At 43.6% G+C, this 16,315-nt stretch overlaps 1 protein-coding gene across 1 annotated transcript in view; it reads right to left on the bottom strand.

The window, feature by feature from the left end:
- LOC139532274 (xin actin-binding repeat-containing protein 2-like) overlaps nucleotides 1–16,315 on the bottom strand; it is a 54,792-nt gene that overhangs the window by 21,316 nt on the left and 17,161 nt on the right. Inside the window, exon 2 of the mRNA XM_071329686.1 lies at nucleotides 8,693–8,813. Coding sequence (XP_071185787.1) covers nucleotides 8,693–8,813 — 121 coding nt within the window. The remainder of the gene's footprint in view (nucleotides 1–8,692; nucleotides 8,814–16,315) is intronic.

Here is a 16,315-nt window from a genome sequence, read left to right as displayed (position 1 = left end):
TGACTGGTTATCCGACTGGATGACACAAGTCATGCTCCCTACTTCAAGTCTATTAAAACAGGACCAAAGTATATATATTTGTCTCATAAACACACATGATTTCTAACAGGAGCCAAGCACTTGGATTGGCTACCATGTGATGAAAGCATGTTCCCTTAAACCACCATTTTTAGATCCTCCTGTTATGGCGGGCGTGTTAGTGTTAACCAATCACCCGGCGCTGCGGAGAGAGATAGCTAGAGGATGACTGACCAGCACAGCAATGTCCAAAAATAAATCTGGGTTTTACCCGCTCTTGACTATAAATACAGGTCAGATACCCTACACCTGAGATCACCTGAAACCTGACACTCGTTTAACACAGCAAACGTGGGATAATGTCCTCATTTATCACTGGGGATAAGTGCGTACCACACGTAAGGCTAAATTAATCGCTAGAACCTTCGTAGGGACATCGTTAAATCTCAGAGCTGTTTCCCAAAACCATTATTAATGTTGGACTTGAAAACGTTTGTAATCTAACGCCTGCCTCGGACCACTCGTAGAACAGCAAAGTGCATTGTTAGAGGCTTTTTTGTGTTCCCGCATCACTTTATACAGAGCAGATCTCCGGTAATTAGAATAAGCCACCTTAATATTTGTAGCCGTAGGTGGTAATATCTCTCTAGGAGCTGATCCGTCGTCAGTATTGTGGAATAATTATAATATTAAAGAAAGATTTTAATGTAGAAAGCTGATCCGAGAGCAGCGCTCCCTTTCTTTTGATCCTATCAGTATTGACACATGCGCTAACGACGCACTTAGTGAGCGTTCTCTCTGCGTAGTGTTTTGGGAAACGTGTGTTACATCTTCAGCCGTTGTAGGGAAACTCGTGTTACATCTGTAGCCGTTGTAGGGAAACGCGTGTTACATCTGTAGCCGTTGTAGGAAAACGCATGTTACATCTTCAGCCGTTGGAGGGAAACTCGTGTTACATCTGTAGCCGTTGTAGGGAAACGCATGTTACATCTTCAGCCGTTGGAGGGAAACTCGTGTTACATCTGTAGCCGTTGTAGGGAAACTCGTGTTACATCTGTAGCCGTTGTAGGGAAACGCATGTTACATCTTCAGCCGTTGGAGGGAAACTCGTGTTACATCTGTAGCCGTTGTAGGGAAACGCGTGTTACATCTTCAGCCGTTGTAGGGAAACTCGTGTTACATCTGTAGCCGTTGTAGGGAAACGCGTGTTACATCTTCAGCCGTTGGAGGGAAACTCGTGTTACATCTGTAGCCGTTGTAGGGAAACTCGTGTTACATCTTCAGCCGTTGTAGGGAAACGTGTGTTACATCTTCAGCCGTTGTAGGGAAACTCGTGTTACATCTGTAGCCGTTGTAGGGAAACTCGTGTTACATCTTCAGCCGTTGTAGGGAAACGCGTGTTACATCTTCAGCCGTTGTAGGGAAACGCGTGTTACATCTTCAGCCGTTGTAGGAAAGATGCATATTTTAAACAATCCTAGTCCTAAATTACAATGCTATCGGGAAACTGGGCCCTGGGCTGTCAGTAAGACAGAAAGACATACAAGCGTTCTGATGCCATAAAAACGCTGACTAAACCAGGCTCCATGAGAGTCGCAAAATAAATCCTCCTTTTTTTGTTTTCCTAGTAAGAGAAAGAGGGATGAAGGGAAGGAGAGAGAGAGAGGTCAAACACAAGGACATCTCAAAAGAGCAACATTTCTCCAGAAGCCTAAAAGCTTTTTCCTCTACATCACTGGCGCGTTCCTCTGTTTAATTAGCGATATCAACCGATTTCAATGATTATAACGTTTACAAATTACTTACTGGGTAAGATGCCATAAACTTCCAGCAGATTACCATCTGTTTGCGTTTCGACATTGCTATCTTAAAAGCAGAGGTGCTTTCACTCATTTTATTTTCCTATATTAATTCCCCTTCCATGGAAGGCCACCTACTGTATGATTAGTCAGCAGTGTGTTTTCACCAACTCCACAAGGCAGGGATGGGTGGCTCTTGTTCTCTTCCTTGAGGAGTGTTAACTCTTAATCTCTGATATGCGGGGCAGTGGTGCCTTCATCTGGCTCTAGGGATAGGAGGGGGAGGTTGAGGCGGCGGGTGGGTGGTTGAAGGTGGCGGGTGGGCGTCAGGAAAAGTCTATGGGGGAGACAGTATGTGTGGGTATGCATGGCTCAGTGGCTATATTGAGCTGAGCCAGGGCCGCAAATGGATCAAAGAGACCACTGGATCAGCCTCAAGCACTTGGTCACAATGTTTCTACTGAGTACGCTCACAGTCGGAGAGCATTCCAGGTTAAATAACTAAGTCATATCAGATCGGAAAAACCAAGCTGACCTCGTGCATACTTAATCCCACATCCTCGTGGAATCATGCTTCCTTTCGCAATTTTACATTTTTTTAATTTAGCAGACGCTCTTACCCAGGAGCAACTAGGGTCAAGTGCCTTGCTTAAGGACACATCGACAGATCCCTCACCTAGATACCTCGGGGATTTGAACCATCGACCCCTCGGTCACCGGCCCAATCAGCTTCATCTGACAACTCTATACTTCTTGAACACGTTTAGAAGACTCTTGCTGTAATTCCAGTCCTGTTTTTACTGTATAAAGCTGAAAAGGCAATCTACTGTCAACATAGTCAATTCACCATTCAGCCTCTCATTCATCCAGTACATATAGTATCTCTCTCTCTCCACGTCTCTCTAAGTGTCTTTGTGTTCTCACTCAAATCAATCATGTGACGATGAATGTCAGTCCACCTTTACATATTGTAACACACTGAAAGGCTATGAAGGTTGTAAAGACTGGCTTACTTACTGTAATGCTCTCTATGCCTTTAGCACAACCGTGTACCTCGGACAATACAATCCCACAGATAATGTTGAAGAGCCTTGAAATCCCCTGGGAGCCAGCAGCAGGGTCCTTTCGCCCAGCCGTTACCAGAGGAAACAAAAAAACAACAACCTGGGAGGTGATTCAGTGAGGGTTGGAGACCGGCTCCAGCAGTGTTGCGATCAGCTCAGCTCTGTGGGGCCTAGTGGACAGTGACAGCTGATTTTATTTTAGATGCCCCCCTTCCTAAAAGACAGAGCTCAGGAGGGGTAGGGGGGCTTTTTTTAGATGAGGTACCCTACATGCCTTTTACCTTAAGTCACACGGACCTAACGGAACAGACGTCCTGCACTGAGACCTCGAAACCGGACCCGCATCCCTCGTTCTTCAGAGAGGAGGGGAAAAGACGAAGGGGTGGGGGGGGGTGGGGGGTAATCAATCCAATGAGAGGACCAACCCAAATAACCTCATACAGGTCCCCAAATCCAGAAATATTGACAACGATGATTCACCATTCTTTTAATATCTTTGATGATGAAATGTGTGAAACCACCCTAGGATCCCTTTTAAGAGCCACAGACAGCAGGACTTTTTACATGCCAGAAATGAAAAGTAGAAAGTGAAGGGGACTGAGTAGAGGGCAGACACCTGAGGTTCAGGGATCTCTCTTGGCTGCCCGGGCCCAGATGGGGAACAGATGGGCAGGAGTCCCCTCTGAGACCACACCAGAGCCGCCTGTCATAGCTCGCCCTGATGCATCAGCCATGATCATGGCATTTACAACAATCCCTCTCATATCTTAGTGTGTGCGTGTGCGTGTGATACCGGGCCTGTCTAAGTAACCGAGTGAGGCTGCTCCCTCTTTGTGCCATCGAAGCTCCCTCCCCTTAAGTTACCGCTCAGCCTTTCTGAACTGCACCTTATCATCTGAAGATGGAAGAACATCGCCCAAGACCTGCCAGATCTCTACATTCGTTTTGTTTTGTTTTCACAGCGTGTTTGAAATTCTCTTTGTAATGAAAAGCGCAATATAAAATGCATCGATTATTCTTATTCTTATTATTAAAGCCACTTGTGTTCTGGGAATCATTGAAAACATTTCCAGGAACCGTTACATAAGTGCATGCCTTAAAGCTAGAGTCCTTAGTTGCTAGATCCATTTTTGGACTTAATGATTCCCATTGATTCTTGAAGAATATCTTATAAATGCCTCGTGAGCTTAGTTCAACTGTCACACACCATCAGAACTCAAAATAGCTTGCTTAACTCCAAATCAACATAAACGTAAACAAACACTGTAGAGATTTAAAACATGGTTAAAACTATACATTTGCTATCATACATTTGAGAGTGGCTAAATTTTTCCAGACCCATTACTTAGCTTTTTAGCTAAACAGGGACGGGGAGTGGGTTTTGTTATTGTTTCAATTAAGGATTCTATCTTAAGAACACACATAAATGAAATACAAGATTTGGTGACTGGAAACTTGGCCCTTTACGTGACATACAAGAAGTATCATTCAATAATTTTTCATTGAACTGACATCATGTCGCAGTTAAAAGGCAATTCCGCCACTTTTCAACCTCATATTCATCATCTCCAGCACCAAACCAGTGTTTACGTACAGTGGGGTCCAAAATGATTGATACCCTTGATAAAGATGAGCAATAATGACTGTATAAAATAAATAATTAAAATACTGAGCTATGTTGTATGCTCCAAAAAATGAAGGTAGAGGTCAAAATGATTGACACCATTGAAGATTCTTATCAATAAGGAAGTCGAAAGTGTAGTATTTGGGCCCATGTTCCTAGCACGCAATGACTCTACAAACTTGTTGGACGCATTTGCGTTTAGTTTTGTTTGTGTTTCAGATTATTTTGTGTCCAATAGAAATGCATGGTAAATAATGTATTGTTTCATTTTGAAGTCCCTTTTATTGTAAATACGAATATAATATGTTTCTAAACAGTACTACGTTAATGTGGATGCTACAATGACTACGGATAATCCTGAATGAATTGTGAACAATGATGAGTGAGAAAGTTACAGAGTGTCAAAGGTCATACCCCCAACACATGCTAACCTTCCCTGTTATTGGTAATGGTGAAGAGGTTAGCATGTCTTGGGGTTATGGTCTTTGACCCTCTGTAACGTTCTCACTAACCCGCAGAAAGAGAAAGGGAGACAGCATGAAAGAGGGGAGTAAACTTTGCCCAACAAGAGCGAGCACCCCCTTAAGCCATTGACCTTGTGAGAGTAGTTTCACCACGCTAACTTCTCTCACTCAGGCCTTTTATCAAAGACTGATTAGCATTAGCTCGCTCAAGGCACCAATGTGCAGACCCTGACGTATCTTGACATTCTACCCAGGGTACTCCTGGTTCTGTTCAGAAAACCTCCAGGTATTGTATAGTCCACTAAATTCAAATAGATAGCAGTGATTGTTGTTTTCTGCCCATGCAGTGTGTACCATAGGAGGCTACATAAACTACTACCATAGGAGGCTAGTAGTTTATGTGTCGGGGGGCTAGGGTCAGTTGGTTATACCTGGAGTACTTCTCCTATCTTATCCAGTGTCCTGTGTGAATTTAAGTATACTCTCTCTAATTCTCTCGTTCTCTCTTTCTTTCTCTCTCTCGGAGAACCTGAGCCCTAGGACCATACGTCACGGCAAACCGGGCATGATGACTCCTTGCTGTCCCCAGTCCACCTGGCCTTGCTGCTGTTCCAGTTTCAACTGTTCTGCCTGCTGTTATGGAACCGCCACCTGTTCAACTCTTAATGATCGGCTATGAAAAGCCAACTGACTTTTATTCCTGATTATTATTTGACCATGCTTGTCATTTATGAACATTTTGAAAATCTTGGCTCTCTCTAATTCTCTCCTTCTCTCTTTCTTTCTCTCTCTCGGAGGACCGGAGCCCTAGGACCATACGTCAGGACTACCGGGCATGATGACTCCTTGCTGTCCCCAGTCCGCCTGGCCCTGCTGCTATTCCAGTTTCAACTGTTCTGCCTGCGGTTATGGAACCCCTACCTGTCCCAGACCTGCTGTTTTCAATTCTTAATGATCGGCTATGAAAAGCCAACTGACATTTATTCCTGATTATTATTTGACCATGCTTGTCATTTATGAACATTTTGAAAATCTTGGCTCTCTCTAATTCTCTCCTTCTCTCTCTCTTTCTCTCTCTCGGAGGACCTGAGCCCTGGGACCGTGCGTCGGGGCTGCCGGGCGTGATGGCTCCTTGCTGTCCCCAGTCCACCTGGTCTTGCTGCTATTCCAGTTTCAGCTGTTCTGCCTGCGGTTATGGAACCGCCACCTGTCCCGGACCTGCTATTTTCAACTCTTGATGATCGGCTATGAAAAGCCAACTGAAAATTATTCATGATTATTATTTGACCATGCTTGTCACTTATGAACATTTTGAACATCTTGGCATAGTTCTGTTATAATCTCCACCCAGCACAGCCAGAAGAGGACTGGCCACCCCTCATAGCCTGGTTCCTCTCTAGGTTTCTTCCTAGGTTTTGGCCTTTCTAGGGAGTTTTTCCTAGCCACCGTGCTTCTACACCTGCATTGCTTGCTGTTTGGGGTTTTAGGCTGGGTGTCTGTACAGCACTTCGAGATATTAGCTGATGTACGAAGGGCTATATAAAATAAACTTGATTTGATTGGGAGGAGCTATAGGAGGATGGGCTCATTGTAATGGCTGGAATGGAATTAATGGAACCGTATCAAACACATGGAAAACACATTTGACTCCATTCCATAAATTCCATTCCAGACGTTACAATGATCCCTTCCTCCTATAGCTCCTCCCACCAGCCTCCTCTGGTGCATAATGTACCCCCCAGAGTCAGACATAGCAGTGCATCAACTAAAGAAAAGCCTGGTTATCGCTGCTGTAGGAACCTGTTCCGTGCTGATAATCCCTCTGAAATTGCACATGGATTTCCTGTTCCTGGAGTGTCTGATGTCATAGACAACATCCCCTGGCGCTTTATCAGCTAGCTGACGCCTGCAGGCCTTCAAAGGGTTAATAATGAACGCATTTCACACATCCTGGAAACCTTTTTTTGATAAATCATAGTGGAAGTGTATGCAAATTCTCTGGCAAGGCTTATTTTCAGGTCACTGTTTAGACAATAGATAATCACAGTTTATTTTGTGTGCTGCCTGTCTAGGTAGAGACTGTTGTCCCTCAAAGCACCCTAGCCCTCTGGTTCTGTTTGAGTATTGTGCTTAATGGAAGTTAATGGGAGGAAGTTAACTTTTGCCATTTAGAGAAGCCCTAAGAGAAACACTGTGGATCGATACGTGGCAATCTGAGTGACTGGAGTTTCGATTTTCCTGAGGCTAACAAGAATTTTCGTTTAACAAAAATTAAGTGGTGCTTTTCTCAACGGAGCGTATCCCCTGATATTATAAAATAATATCACTACAACTGTGAATATGTTGTTTGGACCCACAGGTGTTGGCTATATAAACCAGACCCAGAATCCAGTGGGATATACAAAAGAGAGATATTGTAACCAAGGTTGTCTATTTAAAAGACAAAAGCATGCTGGTTGGGAGGTGAGTGCTTGTTTAAAGCACAAAGCGCAGTGTGTCGTTCACAGGTCTTTATTTAACACGGTGGCTTTGGGCAAACAGCTCCTTTACCTCCTCTGTCACTCACTGTGAGCTGTAAATCACATGATGCTGTCACTGACATGGCACTGTCAATCGGTCAGCTCTCACAAACCCTCATCACTTACACCAACACCGGTCCGCAAAGGCCACAGTGTCTTCTAACTTTAGCCACCACAGTGATTTAGGGCTGGTTAACCATTTCACATGACCGACATGTGACATTTGAGAATAAATAAAAAAATCTGGAGATTGAACTGCTGTGTATAAGTTGTTACTGAAACCACAACAACAACTAGGAGTAATGACGTGTGTGTGTGTGTGTGTGTGTGTGTGTGTGTGTGTGTGTGTGTGTGTGTGTGTGTGTGTGTGTGTGTGTGTGTGTGTGTGTGTGTGTGTGTGTGTGTGTGTGTGTGTGTGTGTGTGTGTGTGTGTGAGTGAGTGAGTGAGTGAGTGAGTGAGTGAGTGAGTGAGTGAGTGAGTGAAACACACAGTGAGCTTTCAACATGTCCATCATTCCACTGAGCCTTTCCCCACCCACTGTCTCTCTCTCGCTTTCTGTCTGTCTCTCACTCCCTCACTCACACACACACACACACACACACACACACACACACACACACACAGAAGCACCTCAACATGACCCCAATGTCACACACTCAAGCACTATCTCACTCAGGTCATGTCCTCTGCCTTCACATGTGTAAATCATTTAAATGGATTGAAACAGGGAAATGGGTATTTGTGGATGGTTTACCAATACAGAAACAGACATCTGAGAACCTTTTTAAATACTGCACCTTTTTAGATGGAGAATACTGCACATTGCCCACGACTACTCTGTACAGCCAGTGTTACCAGTTTCAGTGGAAAAGAGAAACCCCACAATGCAGCCACTCAGCAACTTCTCCTATCACAGTAATGGAAACACTGTTTGTGTATCTAGGGTTGTTCATTTTCTGCCTCGGATGATACTCAATTCCCAGAGTTGATGTGATCCCACACAGGACAATACAGTACATTCTCAACACACAAGCTCGTCTTCGGATTTCTCTCTCAAATACACGTAACCAATATCACATTCTGTAGCTACTATGTGGATTTGAAGAAATTCTTTGAAAGTTGTGAAACCTGATTTCTGATGGAACAAAAGTCCTGGAGGAGGAAGTAAGGCAGTGTGTAATACTACAGTCATGGACTACTTACAGAGGCTGGGGTCTTGAGTTGAAGCCATGTTCTCACCAGGTGATGGGTCGCTCTTCTGGTCCAGCTGGTAGCTACTGGCTGGGGCTCTTCTGGATGTGCTGGACTGTACGGCTCTCACTTCCTGGTTAGGGAAAGAGAGGGAGGGAGGGAGGAGAGAGAGAGGAGGGGGAGGTGAGCGTATTATCAGAGGAAGCACCTGTGCTTTCCCAGAAGGGGGTGGAGATTGAGGTACAGGTCATAGCTCAATCGGCACACACACACAGGCTGGTATGCACACACACACACATGCCTATACACATATACACACACATATACACACACACACACAGCACCAGTCTGAAAAATGATCCACCCAGTGAGTGTTAGGTGTCATTGAACCCCTGGACACCAGTGGAACATTATCGATGGTAGCGAGGATGTCTGTGTCTGTTGACTGGATGGCAAACAAACCTCTGAACTTACAGCACAAACACTGATGACCTTGACTGGAATGTGCAAAACAGGCATCGACTGGAAAGTTACAGCAAACATAACACTCCAGTGAATTTTAATTGGCAAATTCGTAGTGTGTGTAGCAGCTTAAGGCTCCACCCTTCAACAGAATTGTAGGTTACACAACTACCGTGTTAGACAAAATGCTATATTTTAATGCCAAACGTGTCTCGTTGTTAGTGGCATATCCTTGAGGCATATAATCTTGTGTTTTTTTTAATCAAATGTAGAAACTAGTAGACGAAGCACGCCTAGTTTTCTTGCAAATCAGTACTGTCTCGAACAAACAAACCTATGTGTTGTTTTCCAAGAACTATTTGCAAATCAAATGTGTTCCCTGTGGTATTTAATCTACAGATTCCCAGCGGGACCTGGGGAAGAGTGACAACAAGGAAACAACAGCACAAGGACACAACAGACAATGCTCCAAAACACACTGCCACAATCAGAGAAACGCACCTCAGACAATTCTAGGACACACACACACACAAAGACACAATGTATTTGAAGGGCATGTCCATGAGAGGAACAGCTTGTGAGGTGTGTCGAGGTTACAGGTCCAAAACAGCGTGAACAGAGTTAACCTGTGGTCTGGGTTCTTCGATTGACTGAATGTGGGATTTAGGCCCTCACACTTCAAGCTTTGTCAACACCAGTACAGTAGTAAACACCATGGAGCTGAACGCTCCGTTCTGACACTGCAAAGCTCGAACCACTCCTCCCCTCAGGAACGAGCTCCCATCATCCCACTGGATCGTGATACCATTTCTGTTGACGTCTCCCGTTATTCTCCTGGCTGTGTGTTGCTGCGGAGATGTTTAAGAGCGTCGTTAGCGGCAACAGAACTGATGTTTGAACAGCATTTGTGTCTGTGAAGTAGGGATTGACGGTATAGAGAGGACTGTGTGCTAATCTCGAGACGAGGGTTCCATTCAATCTAATCCACAAGGGGATTTTGGCGTTAAATCTCCTGTAAATAATAATGCTCCACTGCAAACATGTTGGCACAGTGAGTTTATTTCACTGTTTAAAATAATCCAGTTGCACATTGTATCACAGCAAGCAAGTGGTGTATTCTAATTGATTTCATTGGATAGGGCCCGCAGTCATGTTACCCGGCAGACTGGGCTCGAGCCCCTCTGTGGCTATTCAGCTCTGAGGTCAGATGTCAACAAACAGGGCAGGATGTAGAACATCTTTATCAGCGGAGTGAGCATTTACATCACATAATATAGGCAGCAATTATATGACACATTTCTATACAAAACATGTCATATCTCTACTGTGTATACGTGTACACGTACAGTATATGGTCATTCAGCAATATCCTCATGTATTTCCTCACCCCTTCCCATTAAAATAGATCAAATGTTTTCTGCTTTTCTCCACTATCATGCCACAGCATTTCCATTTCTGTAGAGGAATGGGGTCAGAGAAGACACAGGCAGGAGGCCATTTCCCAGGGATCCAAGTTAGCCAGATCTTATCCTCCATATGTTCCCGTTGGCCCTGCCACAGCTTCTCCGTCATCCTTCCCGTCCCCTTGACAGGCTGACATCATTAATAAGGTACGTGCTTCAGGAAATATACCAGCCTCAGAGACAATCCTCAGGAAAAATAAATAACCCTTTTAAGGGTGTCTCACTAATGAAATCAATGCCACCCGTCCATGACATTAATGCTGATGTGACAGCGTGCACAGTAAAACGCTGCGGCCGGTCTGACACGTGTCAGGGGAAACCATGGCGATGACATCAGTTTATTACATGGAGCTGCAGATTAGGAAGTGACATCGCGACCTGTTGTTTTGTGTCACCCGGGGGTGCACTCATGCACAACCATGCCTATTAACATCCAGTGAAGCACGTCATACAGCAACTATAGGTGATCTCTCTCTCTCTCTGTGTCTGTATAGAAAAAGGAGTTCTGGCTGAGATGACGGACTAGAAGGGGTTGCTGAGGGAAGTGGCAGCTCATATGTGACTGACACACCACTTGGAGGGATGCTTTGTTTCAAATGATGCACACACAGACGCACATATACGCACCACCAAACCTGATTGCTCCTGGCTAGGAGGTCTAATGTTGTGAAAGCTGCCTTATTGCTTTCCTGGCACAACATGAAGTGACATGAAGATGACTCATCGGGATCCACAGTTGATAGTCAAGACAGAGACATACCATTAGGCTGTAGGAGGCATCTGCCTTGCTGCTGGTGGAGAACATCTCATTTTTCTTCACTCGTCTTAAATCAATACAATACTTTGTTAATCGATCCAATGTTTTGAGTTACAGCGTCAAAAAACTTGCTTCACCTGAGCACGCACTGTACCTGAACAAGTTTGATTTCACGTTCTCCTCCTCTTAGTGAAATAACAAAGATTTAGTTTCTGGTTTGGAAGCTTTTACTGAAACAGCAGATACTTCCTGTCTTTGAAGGTCACCCAGAGGCACTTAACAGACTCCAGAGTGTCTCATCCAAACCTTGGCAATAGCTCCTCTTTCCATCGGTTGTTTGTTTGTTTGCATCCAATGCCATAAGCTCTCCTCACGATCCAAAAAGTTTGCCCGTGAAAAATATTGTACAGTACAATTCTCTGTTGACCCTCACCATTATTAGGAAACACAGGCCACTGAGATCCACCCACTTATATTTCACTCTCAAGCCAACACAGTCACAAAAGAGTTGCAGCGAGGATAGAAAGATAGAGATGAGAGCGGGGAGAGCAAGAGATAAAGGGGGATACCTAGCCAGTTGTACAACTGAATGCATTCAACTGTAAGAGATAGTGAAGATAGCTGGCAGTAGAAAGCCTAAATAGTCTATTTGACCTTTCAGATTCAGCTATCAAATCTAAACATTTCAAGCAGACAATTAACAACAATGACAAATGGTTTGATGCAAAAATCTAAGAAAGAAATTGGGAAACATGTCCAACCAAAAACATAGAGATCCAGAAAACCAGAGCCTACGCTTTCACTATGGTGAATCACCAAAACAATACAGAAATACACTATGTAAAAAGAAGGAACAGCACGTCAGAATTCAGCTCAATGTAATTGAAGAATCCATAGAATCTAACCACTTCTGGTAAAATTGGAACACACTAAACAAACAACATCACAAATAGTTATCTATGCAAACGGAGATGTATGGATAAACCACTTATCCAATCTTTTTGACCCCATAACAAAGAACAAACAGCAAAGACATATACATGATCAATTCTTTGAATCAGCTATTAAAGACTACCAGAACCCATTGGATTTTCCAATTACATTGAATGAACTACAGGACAAAATACAAATCCTCCAACCCAAAAAGACCTGAGGTTTTGATGTTATCCTAAATTAAGTGATAAAAAATACAGACCACAAATTCCAATTGACTATACTTCAACTTGTTAACATCCTCACTTCTGGCATCTTACACAATATTTGGAACCAAGGACCGATCGCCTCAATCCACAAAAGTGGAGACAAATTCAACCCCAATAACTACCATGGGATATGCGTCAACAGCAACGTTGGGAAAATCCGCTGCATTATCATTCACAGCAGACTCGTACCTTTCCTCAGTGAAAACAATGTACTGAGCAAATGTCAAATGGGCTTTTTACTAAATTACCGTACGACAGAACATGTATTCACCCTGCATACCCTGATTGACAAACAAACAAACCAAAACAAAGACAAAGTCTTCTCATGCTTTGTTTATTTCCCAAAATCTTTTGACTCAATTTGGCATGAAGGTCCGTTATACAATTACAAACAATCTGCTACATAATAATAAAACAGTCTTGGGGGGAAAACATTATAAAATCCGTGTACACAAACAACAAATGTGAAAAAACACACACATTTCTTTCCAAAGGGTGTTGGGGTGAGACAGGGATGCAACTTGAGCCCCTCCGTCTTCAACACACACACACACATATATATATTTATATATATATATATATTTACATATATATCAACGAATTGGCAAGGGCACTAGAACAGACTGGAGCACCCCTCCTCACCCTACTAGAATCTGAAGTGAAAAGTCTACTGTTTGCTGATGATCTAGTGCTTCTGTCCCCAACCAAGGAGGGCCTACAGCAGCACCTATATCTTCTGCACAGATTCTCTCAGACCTGGGCCCTGACAGTAAACCTCAGTAAGACCAAAATAATGGTGTTCCAAAAATTGTCCAGTTGCCAGGACCATAAATACAAATTTCAATTAGATGCTGTTTCCCTAGAGCACACAAAAAATGATACATACCTCGGCACCACAGGTAACTTCCACAAAGCTGTGAACGATCTGAGAGGCAAAAAGGGCCTTCTATGCCATCAAAAGGAACACAAAATTCAGCATCCCAATTAGGATCTGGCTAAAAATACTGGAATCAGTTAAAAAAACCATTGCCATTTATGGTTGTGAGGTTATCAAAATGGGACAAACACCAAATTAAGACTCTGCATGCAGAATTCTATACAAGTATAATCTGTGTACAACGTAAAACATCAAATAATGCTTGCACAGCAAAATTAGGCCAATACTAGCTAATTATCATAATCCAGAAAAGAGACGTTAAATTCTGCAACCTTCTAAAAGGAAGCGATTCCCAAACCTTCCATAACAAAGACATCACCTACAGAAGGATTAACCTAGAGAAGAGTTCCCTAAGCAAGCTGGTCCTGGGGCTCCGTTCACAAACATAAACAGACCCCACAGAGCCCCAGAACATCAACAGCAACACAATTTGACCCTACCAAATCACGAGAAAACATAATTACTTGACACATTTGAAAGAATTAACAACAAATTAACAGAGCAAACTGGAATGCTATTTTGACTATGTACAGACTCAGTGAGCATACCTGCTATTGAGACAGGAACTCCCATAGGCAGAGCTGGCTCTCAAGAGAATATGGGCTATGTGCAGACTGCCCCAAAATGTGATGGAAACTGAGCTGCATTTCCTAACCTCCTGCCAAATGTGTGAGACACACTTTTCTCTCAGATTACACAGATCCACAAAGAATTTGAAAAGAAATCCAATTTTGATAAACTCCCATATCTATTGGGTGAAATACGACAGTGTGCCGTCACAGCAGCAATATTTGTGACCTGTTGCCACAAGAAAAGGGCGACCAGTGAAAAACATAAATATGGGTTGTATTTACAATGGTGTTTGTTCGTTTATTTTCCATTTTGTACTTTAACTATTTGCACATCGTTATAACACTGTACGTTGCCATAATATGATATTTGAGATGTCTCTATTCTTTTGAAACTTTTGGGAGTGTAATGTTTACTGTTCATTTCTGATTGTATTCAACTTTTGTTCATTGTCTATTTAACATATGTTTCCCATGCCAATATAGTCATTTGAATTGAACTGAGAGAGAGGTAGAGAGAGGGATACAGATAGTGAGAGAGGAGACATACAGACAGGCACATAGTGGAGAGTAAGAGAGAGGCTGAGTAGAGAGAGCGTGTTGTGACGGAGTGGGCCCAGCTTGGCTGTGGCGTCTCCAAGCAGGTTTGAGATGATTAGGAGCCTCTGTCTCGCTGGGCCAGCTGACACACACAGAGGAGCTAAACAGTACTGTGTGCCAGATGGCCAGACGGCCAGACAGACAGGCTGTAGAAGTGTCATATGTTGTATGGGTGGAGAGCACTATTCTAGGTACCAGGCCTTATTGTTGGTAACACCTCTCACTCTAACACTCATCACAACACAGCACATCAAACCCAGAAAAGCCCCAGCTACAGTGGTGGGTTAGTGATGATGTAACACTCCTCTGAGTGTAGGTGTAACGGATGTGAAATGGCTAGCTAGTTAGCGGGTACGCGCTAATAGCATTTCAATCGGTTACGTCACTTGCTCTGAGACCTGAAGTAGGGTTTCCCCTTGCTCTGCAAGGGCCGCGGCTTTTATGGAGCGATGGGTAACGACGCTTCGTGGGTGACCGTTGTTGATGTGTGCAGAGGGTCCCTGGTTCGCGCCCGTGTCGGGGCGAGGGGACGGTTTAAAGTTATACTGTTACATTGATGCTGTTGACCCGGATCACTGGTTGCTGCGGAAAAGGAGGAGGTTGAAAGGGGGGTGAGTGTAACGGATGTGAAATGGCTAGCTAGTTAGCGGGTACGCGCTAATAGCATTTCAATCGGTTACGTTACTTGCTCTGAGACCTGAAGTAGGGTTTCCCCTTGCTCTGCAAGGGCCGCGGAGCGATGGGTAACAAAGCTTCGTGGGTGACCGTTGTTGATGTGTGCAGAAGGTCCCTGGTTCGCGCCCGTGTCGGGGCGAGGGGACGACATAAAGTTATACTGTTACATAGGCTACTTTGCACTGGATTTATGGAGGGTGTAGGAAGTACTCTGAAAAAATTGTTAATGTTGATATAACATGCATAATCATTTTTTCCACTGAACATTTCTGAGAGAGACAGAGAGTCGGAAACTACGGAGAGTCAACATGAAAAATAGAGTGTGGTTCTGAAATGTGCTCATCATGCTTCACCATAGATGGGACTTGTTTATGAAGTACAGTGGCCTGCTTGTTAAGTCCCCAGAACCAACATCACTCTCTGTCTCTGTCTCTGTCCCTCTCTCTCTGTCTCTCTCTGTCTCTCTCTCTCTCTCTCTCTCTCACTCTCTCTCTCACTCTCTCTCTCTCTCACACACACTCGCTCTTTCTCTCTCACTCTCGCTGCTCTCTCTCTTGCTCACTCTCTCTCTCTCGCTAATTCTCTCACTTGCTCACTCTCTCTCTCTCTCAATTTCAATTGGGAAACATGGGAAACATATGTTAACATTGCCAAAGCAAGGGATCTAGATAATGAACAAAAGTGAAATAAACAATAAAAATGAACAGTTAACATTACACTCACAAAAGTTCCAAAAGAATAAAGACATTACAAATGTCATATTATGTGCAAATAGTTCAAGTACAAAAGGGAAAATAAATAAACATAAATATGAGTTGTATTTACAATGGTGTTTGTTCTTCTTCACTGGTTGCACTTTTCTTATGGCAACAGGTCACACATCTTGCTGCTGTGACGGCACACTGGTATTTCACCCAATAGATATGGGAGTTTAACAAAATTGGGTTTGTTTTCTAATTCTTTGTGTATC

Source organism: Salvelinus alpinus, chromosome 10 (assembly GCF_045679555.1).
Source record: "Salvelinus alpinus chromosome 10, SLU_Salpinus.1, whole genome shotgun sequence".
Taxonomy (NCBI): domain Eukaryota; kingdom Metazoa; phylum Chordata; class Actinopteri; order Salmoniformes; family Salmonidae; genus Salvelinus; species Salvelinus alpinus.
This window is presented reverse-complemented; position numbering and strand designations above follow the sequence as displayed.